Raw genomic sequence first — 21,160 nt, 5'->3', positions numbered from 1 at the left:
CACGTATATGATAAATCACCCATCTCTTACCAACTCATTCCCCTCACTTTCACATAGATGTTTCGTCTCTGTAATTTGTATATTCTATAAATATTTCCATGGGAAATGTTCATCTAAAACAGCATCAATAATTTCCCCCACTCTGTATTAAGCCCATTGGAACACGTACAACTACTGCCCAACATCCTTTCACTGTACACCTTGAAAACCCACAGAACAAGTTTCTTTTCCTCCTCCTTCATCCCTGCTACTACGGTACTGTGGAACGGTCTCTCCCCCCCCCAACATATTTCCCAAGGAAATATGTTAGGGGGAACATACAGGCTATTAAATAAAATGTAAACAAGTTTCTCCTTTCCCAATCCACTACCCATATACTGTACTATTGTACTATAAGTTGACCAGCCAACCTCTCGTATATGGGCCCAACATTAAAAAAAAAAAAATGTATTTGTCACTCTCTTATACTTCCTCCATAGCATTTTCTTTTCCAACATAGCTTGCTTGATTTCATGGTTCATCCATTTCGCTCCTACTCTGTTTACTTGCTTAACCTTTGGTATGCAGTTATACATTGCTTGTGTCTGTTACTGCCTTATGAATTTCCATTCATTGTCAACATCTTTTATGCACAGCTCATCTACCCAATGTATTGATGTTATTTGACTGCAGAGCTTCCCATAATACTTCCACATCCATCTATTTTTGACAGTAACCTTTTCTTGTTTCACCACTTGCCAAACAAGTGGTGAAACACCAACTCTCACTGACCAAATGTAATATGAAACTTGTCAGATTATATCAGATTATAAAAAGGATTAGATTATGCTGAAGCTCTGAAAACCATTCCTGTTATGTGTTTTATGTTTAGTATTGATAATGGCTTTCATAAAATCTCATAACATTCTTTTTTGTACTGGCTTTAATTAATAATTCTTTCATTATTTCATAAAGGCTATCATAACATTCCTTGGTGAGTAAAATTTATTTTCATGCTGCACATACTCTATTTAAATCCATACCTCCTCATAGCATTTTATTGAAAAATATTCTAGCTTTATCTTCTCTCAAACATAATAAGGCAGGATGTTTGTGCTCTTCACAAATATCCTACTGGCTGATGCAATAGAATTTTTACGCAATTATTGTTCTCCTGATATCATAAAATTATTCAAATTTGTCATAAATTCAAGTTACTTTAATTGACAAAACAAGCTGTACAATCAGATAGAAGGAACTGTAATGAGGTCTCATAGTTTCCTTACTCTAGCAAATTATTTTATGAAATGTATCTTCTACTTGGTACAAATATGTTGATGACATTTTTGCTGTATGAAACTCTTCCCTTCCTTGTCTGAACTTCATGAATATCTTGGGAAAATTAATTCAGTAAACCCACGAATTTAATTTCGACTTGAATTAGAAGATAACAATTGTCTCCCCTTTCCAGATGTTCTTATTCTGCATCAACTTAATGGTGGTCTACATTTATTATTATTCTTGACACCTCCAAGGAGTCTGAAGACTCATCGCAGTAGGACACCTATTGTACAACTCTCCGTCTCCACCACTACACCGAACCTCTACTACCAGTCATCAACATCAGTGCCATTTACTGGCCACTACCACCACAGCTAGTATTTTTTTGTCTGTAAATTGCGTGTGTTCTGAAGGGCCAATTTGTCTGTATTTGGGATGAAAAACCTGAGTTTCCAGGAGAAAAAACCCTGCAAATTCCATATGAGATCTGCTAACTCACCTTCGATTGAAAGTCAATATAAAGATTCCTCCAGTCATGACGAGAATCGAACTTAGGTCTTTTTCAGTCGAAAGGCACAAAGTACCGTCGTTCTTCCAATTGTGCTACGGAGGCACTTTTTTTTCAGTATACAGGAGAGCAACTTATACTGGTAAATACATGCTGCTTCTCATCATCATCACCAGTGTCATATATTTGGTATGATTGAAACTTTAGGCACATAAGCTATGTTCTACTGATTCCCTTTTAAATAATAAACTGTCATTTATCAGAACTACTTTCATCTCTAATGGTTGTAATACAAAACTAATTGATAAAATAATTAATAATTATAGCCTTCATCCTTATCCTTCTCAAGAAGTTTCTAGAATTTTAATCACATCTGTTAACCACGCTACCGGCCAGGACATATATATATATACGTCCAAGTTTCCATGGATGCGAAGTGCATATTAAAATTGTAATACCATTGATATTACATTGAAATATATGATGGATACGAAGCATATGAGGATGCATATTTAATCCATAATGGCCGGTAAGGTAGTTAAAGAACTATTAGAGAAAATTAGAAGACTTCTTTGCCAGACTTACCTACAAGTTCTTTCCATCTATTTGGTAAAGTAAATTCTTTCCTGGCTTCTTTAAAAGAAAAATATCCATCTCTCTTATCCTGTGGATTACAGAATCCCTTATTCATATGGCCTTTGTTATCATGGAACAGACAGGTCGTTCTGCTCAGATTCATCTAGAAAAACATCAAGAGTAGATTTTACTTCAAGAGGCTGATAAGTCTAGTTTAGCTAGCCATGCCTTATCCACTGGGCATAAAATTCATTGGAAGAAAACTAAATTCTACATGAAAATTATTTTCTTCTCAAAAGATTATATAAACAAAACTGTATTTGTACTACACAATTGTAGTAGGTACTAACGACTTAACTAGCAATAAGTTCAGTATGAGAGAGGACATGAAGGTGTTGGAAGTTTATTTTTCACTTGGTTAGACTATAATAAATTTAGTTTATTCCTTTATCCAAGTGTAAGCAAACAAAGTTTGTACCTGAAAATATCTTCAGGACTGAGGTAAGATAGTGCAACACCAGGCAACTCTGAGCAAAGGTGGACCAAGCTCTCATCACTCCTTGTCTCAGTATCTCACATAATGCAAAGCACATTTCCTTGTGGACATGTACACTGCTATGCATTAAGGAAAGGGCCACTACCCAGACCGGTTTCAACGTTTATTGAGGTCTCGTCAGTGGGAGACAAATCCAAACGTGGAGATACTAAGGCAGAAGCAATAGGAGAGGTCATATTTACCTATAGGAGTTGCCAACAGATGTACCACCTTATTATTGAATTACTCTGGATTTATAGAAAGATGTTGGAAGTTTATTTTTCACTTGGTTAGACTATAATAAATTTAGTTTAATCCTTTATGCAAGTGTAAGCAAACAAAGTTTGTGCCTGAAAATATCTTCAGGTAGTGCAACACCAGGCAACTCCAAGCAAAGGTGGACCAAGCTCTCATCACTCTTTGTTATTTATTTATTTAATAAAGTCTAACCAAGTGAAAAATAAACTTCTAACATCTTTCTCTAAATCCAGAGTAATTCAATAATAAGGTGGTACACCTGTTGGCAACTCCTATAGGTAAATATAAACTCTCCTATTGCTTCTGCCTTAGTATCTCCACGTTTGGCTTTGCCTCCCACTGACGAGACCTCAATAAAGGTTGAATCCGGTCTGGGTAGTGGCCCTTTCCTTAATGCATAGCAATATACATGTCTGCAAGGAGATGTGCTTTGCATTATGTGAAATATTGAGACAAGGAGTGATGAGAGCTTGGTCCACCTTTGCTCGGAATTGCCTGGTGTTGCACTATCTTACCTCAGTCCTGAAGATATTTTCAGGTGCAAACTTTGTTTGCTTACACTTGGATAAAGGATTAAACTAAATTTATTAAAGGACATGAAAGGGTTGTTGGAAGAGACAAAAGTGAAGAGTGAGAAAGTGAAAAATCGTCAGTATTTTACCTCAATATGATAAAAATGAATTAAGAAGAAAGGCAATGATGGCAAACAGTTTGATGCATAGGCTATGTAGAAGGAATGGATATGAGTTTTTGGATGTATGGAGTGAGTTTGAGTAAAGATTGGATTTGTATATCAGGAGTCTAGAAAAATTAATAACTAATAAAAAACTAATAACATATGAGACCTAACACAAACTAAATATAAAGGGAGGAATGGTGACAATGTTATATAACTGTGTTAATGATGGGAATGGGCTTTGCCATGGAATTGTTGACGAGGGAGAACTATTTCAACTGTGTGTTCATACGGTTTGGACCCATCAAACAAGTGCAAAAATGTCTACATGTATAAGGCACTAGAGAAGAATAGAGATCTGCAAGTTGTCCTTTGTCATGCAGACCACAGACAAGAGTATACAAAAGAACATGCAGGTAGATTTTTATGTCTATACATGGACGCTAGAAGTATCAGAAACAAAGGGGTAGAGTTTGTTGGCTTAGTCAATATGTTGGGACCTCAGATTGTAGGCATTAGTGAGACTTTGCTATCAGAATCAGACATACTAACGTATTGAGTGTAAAGGGTACACTATTTTTAGGAAGGATGGAGAGGATAGAAGAGGAGGGTCATGCTGCTAATGATATCAGATGAATTGAATCCAGTTAGAGTTGAGACCTATGATTGTAGTACTACTACTAACAGTATTTCATGTGGCAGAGTTTGAAGTCATGTAGTGTGAGGGGGAATCTAACAAGATCAATTACATAGTGGGGTGTTGTTACAAACCTGGTGGGTCAGTTGCTAGTGATGAAGAAATGCATCACCACATAGACAAGATGAGCGTGAAAAGAGTAATCATGATGGGAGACTTTAATTATCCAAATATTGATTGGGTAGCAGTAGAGTCTCACGAGAAGAATGAAATCCATTTATTGAGAAAGTGGATTTTCATTCTTCTCGTGAGAAGAATGAAATGTAACACTCAAAGTCAAAGAGTATTAGATTTTATTATAGTGTCAGAGAGCGTTTCAGTTAGAGCTGTAACTATTCTACCTCCTGTTCGTGACAGTGATCATGTGGTACTCACTTGGGAAGTGACTAAGTTTGTGAATATTCCATTCAGGAAACATTACATGCTGAACTACAAAGCAGGAAATTATGACCAACTGAGGAGTGTACTAAGTTCAGTGGAATGGGATTGGTTGATGGATGGGAAGAATAACGACAGTGCATGGGAAGCACTGTCGATATAAGCATTTAAACAATACTTAAATGATGCAATATCAGAGTGTGTCCCAAGAATTCGAAGAATGAATAGGGTAGGAGTCAAATAGATTTGTAATCGTATCAAGCAAGAGATTCGTAAGAAAAGGATGATGTGGAAGGAATACTGTGATGTATATTATAAAAAAATAAGGATGATGTATATTATAAAAATTATAAGCAGCAGGCTAGAATAGTCACAGCTGTTGTACAGAAAGCAAAGTCTGAGTATAAAAAGAAACTGGCTCTGCATGCGAAAGACAATCCAAAAGAATTCTATTGATATGCAGCAAGTAAAAGAAAAAATGAATATGAAAGAATAACTCTTCTAAATGCAGATGGCATGAGGGCTATAGATGCAGAAGAGATTGCTCAACTAATGAGTGCCCATTTTGTTAAAAGTTATCAACCTGGTGTATGCAACATTGAGCTCACTGCTACCTCTTCGCTGGATGAAGAAACTCAGGTGTATGAGGATGAGGTATCAGAGCTGTTGCACAAACTTAATAAGAATACAGCAATAGGGACTGATGAGATATCAACACATGTGCTAAAAGAGTGTTCAGCAGAACTGGCTATTCTTTTGGCCATGGTGTATAATATGAGTCTAAGAACAGGGAATATTCTGCAGGAATGGAAATAATGTATGGTAATTCCATTGCACAAGGGTGGTGCAAAGACCAATGTATCCAACTATCGACTAATCAGTATCTCAGGAGTGGTGGTGAAGATTTTGGAAAAGTTGGTTAGGGCTCGCATTCAGAAATGGGTTGACAGAGAATCTCTACTTTGCAATGAACAGCATGGGTTTACTAATAGAACGTCATGTTTTAGCAACTTGCCCACATTCTATAACAGTGTTACCATTGAACTAGACAAGGGGAATGGATACACCATGATACTTTTGGATTTTGCTAAGGCTTTTGACAAAATACAGCATGGTAGACTGTTGCATAAATTGGAGAATATGGGTTAAGATTATAGAATATTACCGTGAATAAGAGGATGACTGCATGACATATATCAAAAAGTGGTACATTGGGGATGCGAGTCTGCACGATTTAAGATAACCAGTGGTGTTACCACAAGGATCTGTACTTGGTCCACTGTTATTCAATAATGATATTGGGAAGGATGATAGATAAGGTAATCAGGAATGCTGCTGATATGCAGTAGTTGTAGATTGATTTGAATAGGCTGGAAATGTGGGCATGGGAACTTTCTCATTCTATAATAATGTTACCACTGAGGTTAGACAAGGGAGAATGGATACACCATGATACTTTTAAAATGGATGTCAGTAAATGTAAAGTCATTCACTTCAGTGTGATTAGATATCCAATGTCGTATTATATTGATGGGATTATGCTTGAAGAAACTGATGAGGCTAGAGATCTTGGAGTGTTAGTAAATAGGAAGTTGAAGTTCGGGGGGGGGGGGGGGGGGGGGCATGTAGCAAAGATTACAAATACGACTCAAAAGATAATTGCAATGCTGAAATGAATGTTCACATGTAAAGATAAGGATGTCATTTTGCCTCTTTACAAGGCCTTGATAAGACCTCACTTGAACTATTGTGCACAGGTCTGGTCTCCTGGTTTCTGTTATATTCTGATATATTGGAGAGAGTGCAAAGGAGAGTGTTAAAAATGATATTAGAATTATGATTATGAAGACAGATTGAGAATTTGTAGACTGCAGATACTAGCAAACAGGAGAAAGAGTGGTGATATGATTGAGACTTACAAACTTCTTAAAGGGTCATACAGGATTCAATTGATAGAATTTTTCAATTTATGGAGGGTGTGGAAAGGACAAGAGGGCATCCTTAGAAGCTGAGAATGAATGTCGCTAAGAAGTGAGTGAGAGCTGATTTTTCTCTCATAGGGTGGTGCATAATTGGAATGGATTGCCATTGGATGTTATGAGTGCAAGCGGTATGAATGAATTCAAGATATATGATAACTCGTGCATGTGTGGCCTCCCTCGATGAGTCCCTGATTCCCCTGGAGGTTTCTCTTAATAATAATAATTGTGAAAATGACATTAGCCTTGATTAAAAATTATCATCTTTAACTTTTTACAATTTTCGGAAGTCATCCTAAATAACACTCCTCCTTCCTGTGTTTCTTAATATTTCAATTATTTAAATTTATTTCTTTGAATTGTAATAGTTGTAGATGGAGTTATCCTCCTGCAGTTGATAGTATACATTGTCACATGTTGGTAATTTAAGTAAAATGTCTAGGAAATGCCTAGCAGAAAATTCTACAAATAAAAAATATTTATTGTAATATAAGTGTTATTCCATTACTCTATAATAATTTTATCATCATAATGAGATATTTATACTTTAAATCTAAAAAAAGATTTAAATGTTCAGTATATAAACTCAAATTGGGAGTTATAATTTAAGTTTTAGACATTTAAATAATTTCAATTAAACAAGCAGAACATGAATGAAAACATATGGGGGGGATCAAAATTAAAATATCCCTATTTAAATCCTTGTGGAGTGTCATCCAGTTACTCAAATGCTACGAAACTTTGTAGGAATACATTGTGCATCATGTGGAAGTTTTTGAGGATAAAAAAGATATTCTGAGAATAAAAAGTTCCAAAATTCAAAAAGTTGTAAATAATTCTAAATGCATGGAATTTACATATCACACAACTCAGCAGGTGTCAGGAGGGTTTAAAAAGATGGACACAGGATTTTTCCCAACATTCTGGTTGTTAATACTATCCATAGTGATGGCACTGACCTTTCAGGAGAAGAATGGTCTGATGATAAATGAAACGAACTTGCCTGCAACCTGCTGCTGAGATGTATTGCAATATGATCAACAATTGTGTTGTGCCACAGCTACAGCAGTACCTGTGCATGAATTCCAGTCATTTTCGTGCAGAATGATCCTCTCCACACATCAGTTGATCCGTACAGGAGTTCTTCAATAACATTTTACGGGAGCCAGAGTGATCAGACAATGCATTTCCCACTGGATTGCTGCCTGTCACTTTTCTTCTTCTTGCATGCACACAGAAAAATTACTAAATCTACATTCAGTACATCATACAGCACCCCTGGTGGTAAATTTTGGAACTACTTTTTTTTTTCCTCTCACAGATATTGCTTCTGCATGATGCATATTCCTGTAAAGTTTCACAGCATTTGGATCAGTGGGCAGTGCTTCACAAGGCCTTAAATAAGGCTACTTTAATTTTGATCACCTTGTATTTTATTTATTCCTAAATAATTTATTAAATGGCATCCTTTTTATAGTAGATAAAAAGTACAGTGCATTTCTTTTTTGCTGATATGAATTAAAGATTTTATTTATTTATGTTGCACTTAGAGCTTAGTAATAATAATAATGATAATAGATACTAGAATTAATAATGATTATATATTACTTTAATAAGAATTATAACTGGACAGTCTCTTATTTTTCTAATTATGATAGTTTAATCATACACAGTTTGATGAATTCATTTAACATGAAGAATGTTTATAAGAAATTATCTCTTGCAGCAACTACGAGAACTGGAAAATGATTTTCAAAAGATACAAAGGAAAATAAATGAAGCAAATCATGTTCAGAGGAAATACAGAGCTATTCAGGATTTGTTAGTTGAGGTGTGAAATTAGATTTTATGATAAACTTTTTAGTATATTTTATTCCTGGGATAAACCTCTTGTTCACTGCTTACTTGTCATGTATTGAAAAATTTCCTTTGAATCAATCTTATAAAACTTCTTCAGTAACTCATGTTTCTGCCATGTCCATTCTTGCCCACCTATCAAGATTGGCTGTTTAGATTATTACTATGATGATGATTATTACGTGACATCTCCAGGGAGTCCAAACACTCATCGAGGGTGGGCACCTACTCTACAACTCTGTCTCCACCACTCAATCGACCAACTACAGCGAACTGCATCACATACACCAATGCCGTCTATTACCAACCACCACCACCACTTTCACAGCCAATCACAAACATCTATGTCCTTAGTGGGATTCAAACCCACAGCCTTTTGGCTGGAGAGCAGATACGCTAACCACTCAGCCAACAAGGCTGGCATTATGGATAGCGTATTTGCCTCCATCTAGTAAGAGCGATCATGAAATCTAGATCTTAAAGATGGATAAACATGAGTAATTTTTAGTTAAGAAGAGGTATACTTAAGAGTCATCTAGGAGCAGCACTATGGCATAAGAAACTATAAAGAAACTGTTAGGAGTGCAAATGGTCAAGATGATAAATACTCATCTTGACCATTTGCATCATACTCACAGTCAGGATGATAAATCTAGTAGAAGTTAAATGGATGAGTATCATTATTAATTAGGAATTGCAAAGAAAGAAAATGTTGTGCAAGGAGTATTAGAAGAAATGCAGTAGGCAAATTCATAAAAAATACAAAGCACAAACAAGAAATATTTTTAATTATTATTAAATTTAATTTTTATGGTGCAAAGACATCAAAGGTCATACTGTGCCAGGACACAGGTCACAACAGTACATATAAACAATAACTTCCTCGCTTCATCCTCATTTACTGTGTGTAGTGCCTGTGTGCACTTGTCTTTATTTTAAGTTCCTTTGAAGATGGCAATGTGACATTGCCAAAATATTGGAAATATATATTAAAGTTTAATTTAATTTATATTTTAGTGTACGTTGTGAATTCCTTAAGTTAATTAATAATCATGTATAACCAACATATAAGTCTTTCTACGAGAAGTATATATATAAGATTCCATGTAGCTGAAAGCTATCTGTTATGGCCATTCAGGACATTCTGCCCCCAAAATGAAGACTATTAAAAACATAATTTTAATGGATAAAGGAAATCAGGATTACCACACTACATCCCGAAGATATGTCTCGGGTAAAGTGGCATAATCATCTTATAACACATTAATAGATTCAACAGCCAGAGATCATTCATGAAATCAGCCAGCACTGATGAATGTTATCAATCTGAACAAACATGGTTGCTAGAGGTTGCCAAAAAATTTCTGACAGATGCTTGCTACTCTTCTTCAGAAGCATCTAATGAAACCAAAAATCAAACCCAATCAGGATACTAGTATTTTTTTTCAAATAAATCGATCTCAGAATATATTATGCTACTGGTTGGCCAAGAGGATATTGTTTCCACTCCTGAACCAAGGGCCTTGGGTTTGAATCCATAGATGGTGATGAGGCTCTAGCTTCAAATTATATGCCATTCTGTATATCTGGGGTTGTGATAAAAGTACTAGAGAGATTGGTGAGAAGTAGGATACAGATTTGGGTTGAAAACAGCAGTATTCTTTGTTTTACTAATTTATTTATGTACTATAACAAAGTGACAAATAACATGGATAGGGGATATGCATATACAGTGGTGTACTGGATTTTCAAAACCCTTTTGATAGGCTCCCACACAACAAACTATTAATTAAATTGAAACAGATGGGATTAGATAACAGACTTCTGAGTTGGATCAGTAACTGGCTGTCAGATAAGTATCAGAAAGTTGTATATGGGGTACAGTATCCTGTAAGAGGACAGTCACTACTGGTGTACTGCAGAGGTCTGTTTTGGGACCATTCTTGTTCAATTTGTATATTAATGATATTTTGATGGGTTTACCTAGTGAAAATCAACTGGGGAGAGCGATGCAGAGTCAAGCAGATGTTATGGCCTTACAGGAGGACTTGAATAGATTGCATGAATGGCATGTAAATGGAATTGTCAGTTCAATGTTACAAAGTGTAAGGTTCTGAGATTTGGTAAGCAACGATAGGATGCAAAGTATACACTTGGTGGGGAAACTTTAAAGGAAGTAGAGGAAATTAGAGATCTGGAGTGATGGTAGATGAGGACCTGAAATTCAGCGACTACATTGCACAAGTTGTGAAGACATCACATCAGATAATGGCAATGATGTGGAGGAACCTTACATGCAGAAATAAAGAGGTTATGATGCCATTGTATAAGGCCTTGATCAGGTCTCATATAGATTATTGTGCACTGATCTCGTTGCTGGTTTTCGTGGTGACAAGGATATGTTGGAAAGGATCCAGAGAAGATTCACAAAGGTGGTCAGTAGTCTTTGGAATGTGGAGGATGAGGACAGATTGAGAGAATGTAAATTACAAAGCCTCATGAATAGGAGGAGGGTGGATTTGATTGAGACATATAAGCTAGTCAGGGGTTATTATCAGGTTGACATGGAAGAAAGTTTTCATAAAATCTCTTCCATGAGATTCCATGAAGAGGGGTAGAACAAGAAGCCATTGCTGGAAACTGTATAAAGAGGGTGTGGAGAGTGGTTGGTGAGTGGAATGCATTGCTTGAGTGTGTTGTGAATGTAGATACATTGAATCATTTTAAGGCATGGTTGGATGAGCATTGTGTGCAATAGTGTGTACCTTCCATGCTCAGTCTCTGATTCCAGAGAGATCAGTTGTTAATAATTATTATTATTATTATTATTATTAAACAAGACCTCATGGAGTCAAAGACTCATCTAGGAGGTCCTTTTATCTCACACACATCTCATCATATCGGGTCTTAAACACATTCAAACTCCTTGCAGACACCACACTCTCAGGCAAGGCATTCCAATCATTCACAACTCTGCACGAAAAAAACCTGCCTCTCACTCCCCTAGTCACACCCTCTTTATACAGTTTCCAGGGATGACCTCTGGTTCTCCCCTGATCTCCCACTATTCGCTGTAGAACTTCTCCACCATTGATCCTATAACAACCCCTTACCAACTTGTAGGTCTCTATCATATCTCCCCTCTTCCTTCTCGCCACTAGACTCTGCAAATTACATCTTTTCAATCTTTCCTCATACTCGACATTCCAGAGGTCAGAAACTACCTTAGTCAGTCGCCTTTGGACTCTTTCCAACATCTCTTCATCCTTCTGAAAACCAGGTGACCCAATCTGGGCACAATAGTCCATGTGTGGCCTAATCAAAGCCTTATACAATGGAACAAGAATCTCCCTACTTCTACACGTCAGTGTCCTCCTCATCATTCCCAGAAGTCTTTGTGTTGTCTTTACAATTTTGGCAATGTGTCCCCTAAATTTTAGATCCTTATCCACTATCACTCCCAGATCTCTTATTTCCTCTACTTCCAACAATATATTCTCACCAAGCATAAATTCTGCATCCCATCTTTGTTTTCCAAATTTTAAAACCTTACATTTTGCAACATTGAACTCACATCCCCATTTGCTTGCCCAATCACTCAATTTATTCAAGTCTTCTTGCAAGGCCACAACATCTTCACTACTCTTTATGGTTCGTCCCAACTTTGCATCATCTGCAAACAACTGAATATCTCCATCCAAATCTTCGCCAATATCATTAATATACAAGTTAAATAGTAATGGCCCTAAAACAGATCCCTGAGGCACTCCACTAGTGACTTTCCTTTTCCTGGATATTGCACCTCCATACACAACTTGTTGATACCTATCAGATAGCCAGTCTCCAATCCAATGCACTAATCTAATATCCAACCCCATCTGCTCTAGTTTGACTGTCAACTTATCATGAGGTACTCTATCAAAAGCTTTTGCGAAATCCAAGTATATTACTGTGTATCCTTCTCCTCTGTCCAAGGAAGCAGTCACTTTATTGTAATAAGTAAGTAGATTACTAAAACACGACCTCCCTTTAGCAAATCCATGCTGTCCATCAAAGATTATACCATTGTTGTCAACCCAACTCTGGATCCTAGTTCTCACAAGCTTCTCCAACATAATAATAATAATAAGAAGAAGAATGTCTTAGGCATTAGCTGATCTGATCTCTGATGATATCTATATAACCTTATGAAATAATGAATTTATTAAAACAGTTTGTCATAATCTTATCAGCATTATCTTCCATTAAATCTACATAGTTACACTCAAAAAGGCTTTTCAATCAAAGGTAAGTTAGCCTGTCTGATATTGTGGTATCAGGATTTTCACTATGCAAAACAGACAACTTGCAAGAGAACACATGAATTGAGATAGGATTAACAGCCAACGTTTGTCTGGTTCGCCAAGTGATATCGCCTTCACTCTTGAACCAATAGAGCCTTGGGTTTGAATCCCACTACAATCATGGAAGCTTATGAATGTCTTTGGATGGGTTATGAATTTATCACCTGGTGTGAAACCACTGCTTAATTGGATAGGTGAAGTGGCTTGAAAATATTTTGCTTGATATCTTTAGGGTTTCCAAATTATCTAACCTTTAGCTCTCCCATAATATTTATTATACTAATGTATGATAGGTTAACAGGCTTTTGTAGATGACATTCACATTAGAAGAAAAAATAAATAAAAAATTTGTTTTATCAAAAACCAAGTTACTTGGATGCATAATAATATTAATAAAAAAAATAATAATAATAAAAATAATAACCATTGTATCTAATGCATAAATTAGAGAAAGGATTTGATGTTGATAACAAAAAGGTCCATGTATATAATATATAATATATAATATTATATATTATATATTATATAATATATAATATTATATAATACTGATATATATAATATATCAGTATTGTGTGTGTGTGTGTGTGTGTGTGTGTGTGTGTGCGTGCGTGCGTGTGTGCGCGCGCATGTATGCAGAGAAAGATTGGAATTCTATTGAGATAGTAAGATTTTCATTTTTTGATAGGAGCTTATAACTCTGCCTAAGCAACTTGATGAGCTAGAAGACCAATTCCATCAGCAGCAGTCAGAAATTGTAAGCATTTTAGCATCTAAAGCAAAAGCACAGGCAGCAAGAGAAGCAGCTCGAGCAGTTCTATCTAAAATAGAGTTGGAGGCTATTGGTTCTCGCCATCAGAGAGATAAAGTGGTGTATGAATTCAATCAAGTGATGGAACAAAGGCAACAAAGTTCACCAACTGACACTGCAACAGGAAGCAAAAAAGTAAATAAATTGTATATTTCATTCTTATTGTTTAAGCAGTGTATGTTGATATAAAAAATTTTCATTAATTCTTTAGATGTCTCAGTCTGAAAGGCACTAGCTGCAAGTGCCACCTTTTTCATTTCACTGGCAGCATTGCAAGTGCCCTACAGATAAGTATTTTATTTTAGTGAATATTGGTAATTATTTTTGATTATATCTTGCTTACTTTAGACTTGTGTTTTTCGTGGCATCAATGCTTACAAGGAAAATGATGTTCAAAGCTTCACCAAATTTAGCATGAGGGATTTTATATGATGTGGTGTATGTTTTATATATTCATTACCAAGAGTGAATGGATTATGATATGAAAGCGAGAGTGGAGAGAGAGAGAGAGAGAGTTTGTCATAAATGTTTTATGTGCAAGTGCAAGAAATGTGAGTCATGTGGAAAGCATGAAAATGAAATGACAAATATGAAAGATGTAAGAAAAGATAGTAAAAGTGTTCTGGAGAATGTGGAAGTAGTGAATGATAGTGTGTCAAATATGAATGGGATCATGAAAGAAGTAGCTGAAAATAATGTGTATGATGAAGTGACAGTAAGTAAAGTAGGGCACTTATGTGGCATCCATCATAGGATAAAACAGAAGTTAGAGTGACTGGAGAAAGATTGTCGTGTGGTAGAGCAGATGGGAGAATGAAAGAAACAGTGAATGGGGAAAGTATGAAAGTGTGAGAAACTGGAGATAAAGAAAGATAAAGGAAAGAAAAGAAAGGAGAAATATGGTAATTTCTCCTTTCTGGAGATTCGATGATAGAGGTTTACTTAATGAGAAAGTGATGAAAGCATGTTTCCCCGGATGCAAGGATCAAGGATAGGATGCTGGTGAAGTGGATAGTTTGCAGAAGGGAGAAGTGAAAGCAGTAATTGTTTTGGCAGGAACAAATGATTTAAAAGGGGAGAAATATGCAATGAGAGAGGATATGAAAGAGTTGTTGAAAGAAGCAAAAATGAAGAGTAAGGAAGTGAATATTGTGTCTTCTGATTCGGTATAGTTGAGAAGAAGGGCTACAATTGCTAATGAGTGAATGAGAAGATTGTGCAGGAGGAATAGTGTGCAGGTTTATAAATGCATGGAGAGAATTGGATGGATGAAAAGACTTAAAGCTGGCCTAATTGGCCAAGTGGTTAACATTGCTCTCCAGCCAAGAGACTGAGGGTTCAAATCCCATCAGGGGCATAGATACTTGTGAATGTCCTACTAACTCTTTGTGGAAAGGGCATCTGCAACCCTACCACTTCTTGAACAGAAGACTTTGCTCCCAAAATCTAATGAGATACAGGAGTGAATATACAGCATCAATATGATGTCCCCTGTGAACAATTAATTAACTAAAGGACTTATATATGCCTGACAGACTACATCTGAATGGTTTTGAGTTTGATGTTTTGAGAAAGTGTTGTTTGGTGTGAAATTGTAAGTGCAAAATCAGGGAAACTAGAGATAATAGGTGGATACAATTAAGCATGTGTCTGGCCAATGTTGCAGATAAATAAGTGTGTACAAAAATAAAAATGCAATGCTGAATGTGATTTCACAGGTTTCAGTTTTTCAAATAGGTTGGTAATTACATAAGAGTAATTGTAAGTGCAAGAGGATGTTAGGATGTTGAAATAAATATGCCAGAAGTATCAGAAATAAGTTTTTTGACATTGGTCAGCTCAACTTAGCCAAAAATTATAGGCATCAGTAAGACATGATTAACAGAAAATTATTATTAACACGAGACCTTCAAGGAAGCAAAAGACTCGGTGTGGAAGGTACACACTGATACACACACAGCCCATCAAACCTTGCTTTAAAGTCATTCAGTGTATCTTCATTCACCACAATATCAGGCAATGCATTCCACTAACCAACCCACTCTCCATGCAAAGAACCTGCTCCTTATGCCCCTGCTCACACCCTCCTTATACAGCTTCTAGGATTGTCATCTCGTTCTACTCTTTTCCCCATTCTATTAAAAATTCATTCCACATTAGCCTGGTAACAACCATTTACCAACTTAAATGTCTCAATCATATCACCTCTTTCTCTTACTAACAAGGCTTTGCAAACTGCATTCTCCCAGTCTGTCTTCATATCCCACCTTCTAAAGACCAGTTACTGCCTTAGTCTTCTCTGGAACCTTTCTAGTATATCCTCCTCACAATGAAAACTAGGGGAAGAAATCTGTGCACAATAATCCATACGAAGCTTGATCAAAACCTTATGAACCAGAACCTCCCTATTTCTGCACATTAAGATCCTCTGCATTATTGTATTAATCTGTTAATTGTAATAATTAAAAACTTGTGCAGTGTAACCCTCTGAACATCAGATCCTTTTCCATTATCACTCCAAGATCTCTTGTCTCTTTACCTTCCTTCAAAATTTTCCACGAAGTGTATACTTTGCATCCCATTGTTGCCTACCAAATTTCAGAACCTTTCTGCAGCATTGAACTGAGAGTTCCATATTGTTGCCAACTCATACAATCTATTCAAGTCCTCCTGTAAACATCAATATCATTAATATACAAATTAAATAACAGTGGTCCCAAAACAGACACCTGTGGCACACCACCAGTGACTTTCATCTTTTGAGATAGTGCCCCCATACGCAACTTGCTGATACCTGTCTGATGACCAGTCACCTATCCAACTCACCAGACTATCATCTAGTCTCATCTGCTTCACTTTAGTTACCAACTTGTGGTGTGGAAATCTATCAAAAGCTTTAGAAAAATCTAAGACCCAAAAGGAGTGGAAAGAAGGCAAAATTGTTCCACTTCACAAAGGTGGTGATAAGGCTAAGGTAACAAATTATAGTCCAATTTGCATATCTGGAGTTGTAGTTAAGGTACTGGATGGGTTGGTGAGGGACAGGATACAAAAGTAAGTTGATAACAGTGGTATTCTTTGTGCTTGTGAGCATGGGTTTGTTAAAGCAAGTTCGTTTTTTTACCAACTTGCTTATGTTCTATAACAAGGTGACAAATGTATTGAACAAGCAAGATGCATATAAAGTAGTATATTAAATCTTTGCTCATTTTGTTCTCTATACTTGAGCTTCTGATTTCACACTGAGGATGTAACACCCTGATGAACTGCTCACTGAATTCTTCGACTGTCCACTGCAGGTTACTAATCTCCCACTTCCATTCACGAACATCATCTTACCATAATCATTCTTCTTTCTGCTTGCTACATATGAAAAAATAATAATTTTTTTTTCATTATGTAGGGTTTTTTCCCAAAGGGCTTTTTTTTTTTTTTTTTTGCCTTTTTGCTAATTGTTTGCTCATTCTTCACTTTTGCTGTCCTTACTAATTGAGTCACTCTTCTGGCTTGCTCTATATATCTTTCACACAACTGATTATTACTGTTATTCATCTTGTGCTGCCTCCAAAGTGCCCTTCTTCTAATTCCTGATTTCATGCATAATCCTCATTCATCCATTTTAGACCTACCTTATACAGCCTTTTGACCTTTGAAATGCATTCACACATTCAGGCTGTTATATATTTCTTTGAGTTACCAAGCAGCATTTATTTCCTTACCACTCAATACTTCATTCCATGCTATAGCTCCGAGCGTTCTTCTAACATGTCATAATCACCAGCCTTGTATTTCCACAAATATCCTTTCATCACAGAAGTCTTTATATGGCTAGCCACCTGATCACTCTGACCATCTGGAGGAAAGTGCAAAACCCACTCACAATTACATTATCTGGAGAAATTATCAGATCTAAAAGTCTTGATCATCGCATGCCCTCCTTCACATACTTACTACTTAAGATAATTCTTTTCCTTTCCTTCATGCTTACATGGTGATCAGAATACATCTTAGAAATTATGGAAACAGCTATCATATTAAAGTAAAACTTCAGTTTAATATAAACCAAAATAATCACTCGATGTTTCAACCTTCACATTAAGATCATCATCTGGAGTACACAAGCTGTGTTCAAAAAAACACCAAACTTTTTAAATAGCGTGCCAACTGGCACGGAGAGAGAGAGCGTGCTGCAGCTGCTGAACGTACCTAGTGGCAGATTTTGACAAAAAAAAACAAAAAAACTGCCATTTGTCCCATTCTGCTATGAGCATTAGTCGTCGAGTTACATCTGATGAAGTGAGCCCATGCACAAGCTATTCATCAGATTAGTGATAAAGTGAAAATGAAAGAGCTTGAAGAACAACATGTGTGTGAAATTTGACTGCAAACATAGTAAAAATTGAGATGTGAGTTTATGGCTAATGATGTTGAAACCACCATGCAATCATCACAATGGGTGGAGAAAGGGTCTCCTTGACCAAAAAAGGCATTGATGAGTCGGTCAGAGATTAAGGTAATGTTGGTTGTGTTTTTGATTAGATTCATTGTCCATTATGAATTTGTACCACATGGTCAGATGGTGAACAAAGAGTTGCACCAGGAGGTTTTAGCACATTTGAGAGCTGCTGTGCACAGGAAGAGGCCTGAAATGTGGGAAAACCAGACTTGGATGTTGCACCACAACGATGTGCCGGCTCAAAAGTCACTCATCTGCAGTTATATGGCAAAACATCAGGTATCCGTTGTGCCCTGTCCACCCTATTCTCCGGACGTAGCCCCAGCAGACTTTTTCCTGTTTCCCTAATTTAAAACTACTTTGAAAAGGATGCCATTTCCAAACCATAGAGGAGATTCGGTAAAATGCAATAAGAGAACTTCATGCATCACAGAAAAGTGTGTTCAAGGAAGCACTCCTATAATGAAAGAAATGTTGGGAATGGTGTATCACCAATAGAGGGGACTACTTTGAAGGAGAAGTGCTTAAAATGTTGTAAAATGAGCAATAAAGTCTTTTTAGCAAAAGTTCAGTCTTTTTTTGAACATGCCTTTTACACATAATACAAAGAAACAAGCTGCACTACAATCTACATGGTATGCTAAAGTTACTGGCAAGCCATTAAAACTATTGGCCTGACCTCTGGTATATTATATACATGTGTATACTCCAGATAATGACCTTAATGTGAAAGTCGAAACATTGAGTGATTATTTTGGTTTATATTAAACTGAAGATTTACTCTAAATTGGTAGGTGTTTCTATAACTTCTAGGTTGTAACTTAAGCTAGTTGTTCTCTCAAGAACTGAAGAAATTAATTTTTCTTATTCTCGAATGCTATCTCTTCCAATCTATACTGCTATAATTAAAATCACTCATCCCTTATTCACAAACCCAAGTTGCTTATACATTTCTTCATCACCTTCCTCCATATTCCCTTGCCTATAGCAACATCCGACTAAATATCTCTTCCTGTCAACCTTCACCTCACACCACACTGCCTTAAGCTATGGCCAATAATTTCCTCTTTCATGTCTACCTTATGTGGACATAAATTCCCCTGCTATCATCAGCACCATTCACCCGCTTTTCTTGTTCCTTCTATCCTTGCAATAAACACTGTACCCTTCCATTTCTATTCCCATCAGGATATATTCTTGATTCAACCATTTGTCACTTATTTCAACAGTTTTCAGGCGAATAAACTCAGTCAATGAAACAATTTCATCTCCTTATTTCTGGCATTTGTAATAAACACAGCAGTTCAATTTTAGGTGTATAACAGTCGTACCCAAGTTTTTGGTTGTCATTTTCCCACTACTCCTGTCCTTGCCCATATCTTGCTTATCCTATATATATGGGGGACAGCATGGCTTTGTGAAGGGTAGATCATGCCTCAGTAACTTGCTCAAGTTTTATAACACAGTGACGGCTGAACTGGATAAGGGTAATGGGTTTACAGTGATACTGCTGGACCTGGCTAAGGCATTTGACAGGATACCACATGGAATTCTAATCCGTAAACTACAACATATGGGAATGGATATAGGGTTGGTGAGATGGATAGGTGGGTGGGTGGTTGATGGAGAGATATCAGAGAGTAGTTTATTCAGGAGTAGAGTCCAAAAGACGACCTGTGACTAGTGGTGTGCCGCAGCGCTCTGTTCTTGGACCACTGCTGTTTAATTTGTTCATTAACGATATAGGAAAGGATCTAAGAGGAACAGTTCATTTGTTCGCTGATGATGCAGAGTTGGGTAGGGCAATAGTGAATGCAGAAGATGTCAAAATCTTGCAGGATGACTTGGATAGATTGGAGTTCTGGGCTAAGGAGAATGGATGTCAATTTAATGTGACAAAATGTAAGGTTATGCATTTTGGGGTGAAAAGATTAGCAGCAGTATACCACATTGGTGGAAATGTACTCCAGGAGATTGATGAGGCCAGGGACTTGGGAGTGTTGGTGGATAGAGAGATGAAGTTTAAGGGGCACATTGCAAATGTGGCTAAATCAGCTCATCAACTCACTTGGTTGTTGAAAAATACTTTGACGAGCAGAGACAAGCAAGTTATTGTACCTCTGTATCGAGCCTTGATAAGACCTCATCTCGACTACTGTGCCCAGATTTGGTTACCTAGGTTTCTTCTTGATGGGGAGGAGGTGGAGAGGATCCAGAGGCGAGTGACCAAGATGATAGCAGGTCTATGGAATGAACCTTATGAGAACAGGTTGAAGATTTGTGGTTTGCAGAAATTAGTTGATAGGCGGAAAAAGGGAGATATGATTGAGACATACAAATTGCTAAAGGGTTTCTATAGGATTAATTCAGAGGATATTTTTGAGATCAGGACTGGTGGTGGGAGAACTAGGGGACACCTATGGAAGCTGGGAAAGAGTGTGGTTAGCAAGGGTGTTAGAGCTGGATTCTTTACTTTTAGAGTGGTAAATGAGTGGAATAAGCTGCCAGAGTCTGTTGTGGGTGCTATGATGGTGAGTGAGTTCAAGGCAAGGTATGATAGATACTGTGAGAATGTCGTGTAGTTATGTGGACATGATGTTTAGGGCCTCCCTCGATGAGTCTAAGGACTCTCTGGAGTCGCCCGTAATAATAATAATATCTTAAGTCTCTACTCCCCCACTCACATTCCAATCTATTCCATTTCTATAATGATCAATCAGTGAATGATGATCATTCAACACTACTTCCAACATTCACTCTCCCTGTGTAGTGCCTTCCTGTCCACCCAGGATCTCCATTTTCCTGTTCCCTCTTGCACTTTTATTC

The 21,160-nt window shown here is 36.8% G+C and overlaps 1 protein-coding gene across 1 annotated transcript in view; it reads left to right on the top strand.

The window, feature by feature from the left end:
• The window catches only part of LOC150103969 (outer dynein arm-docking complex subunit 3-like), a 248,381-nt gene that overhangs the window by 121,734 nt on the left and 105,487 nt on the right, over positions 1 to 21,160 (top strand). Inside the window, exons 4-5 of the mRNA XM_090397109.1 lie at positions 8,594 to 8,698; positions 13,756 to 14,013. Coding sequence (XP_090253235.1) covers positions 8,594 to 8,698; positions 13,756 to 14,013 — 363 coding nt within the window. The remainder of the gene's footprint in view (positions 1 to 8,593; positions 8,699 to 13,755; positions 14,014 to 21,160) is intronic.

This window comes from Typopeltis vanoorti, chromosome 8 (genome assembly GCF_054136105.1).
Source record: "Typopeltis vanoorti isolate ZY-2024b chromosome 8, IOZ_Tvanoo_1.0, whole genome shotgun sequence".
In the NCBI taxonomy this organism is placed as follows: domain Eukaryota; kingdom Metazoa; phylum Arthropoda; class Arachnida; order Uropygi; family Thelyphonidae; genus Typopeltis; species Typopeltis vanoorti.
Note: the sequence above shows the minus strand (reverse complement) of the source record. Positions and strands in the feature narration are given on the sequence as shown.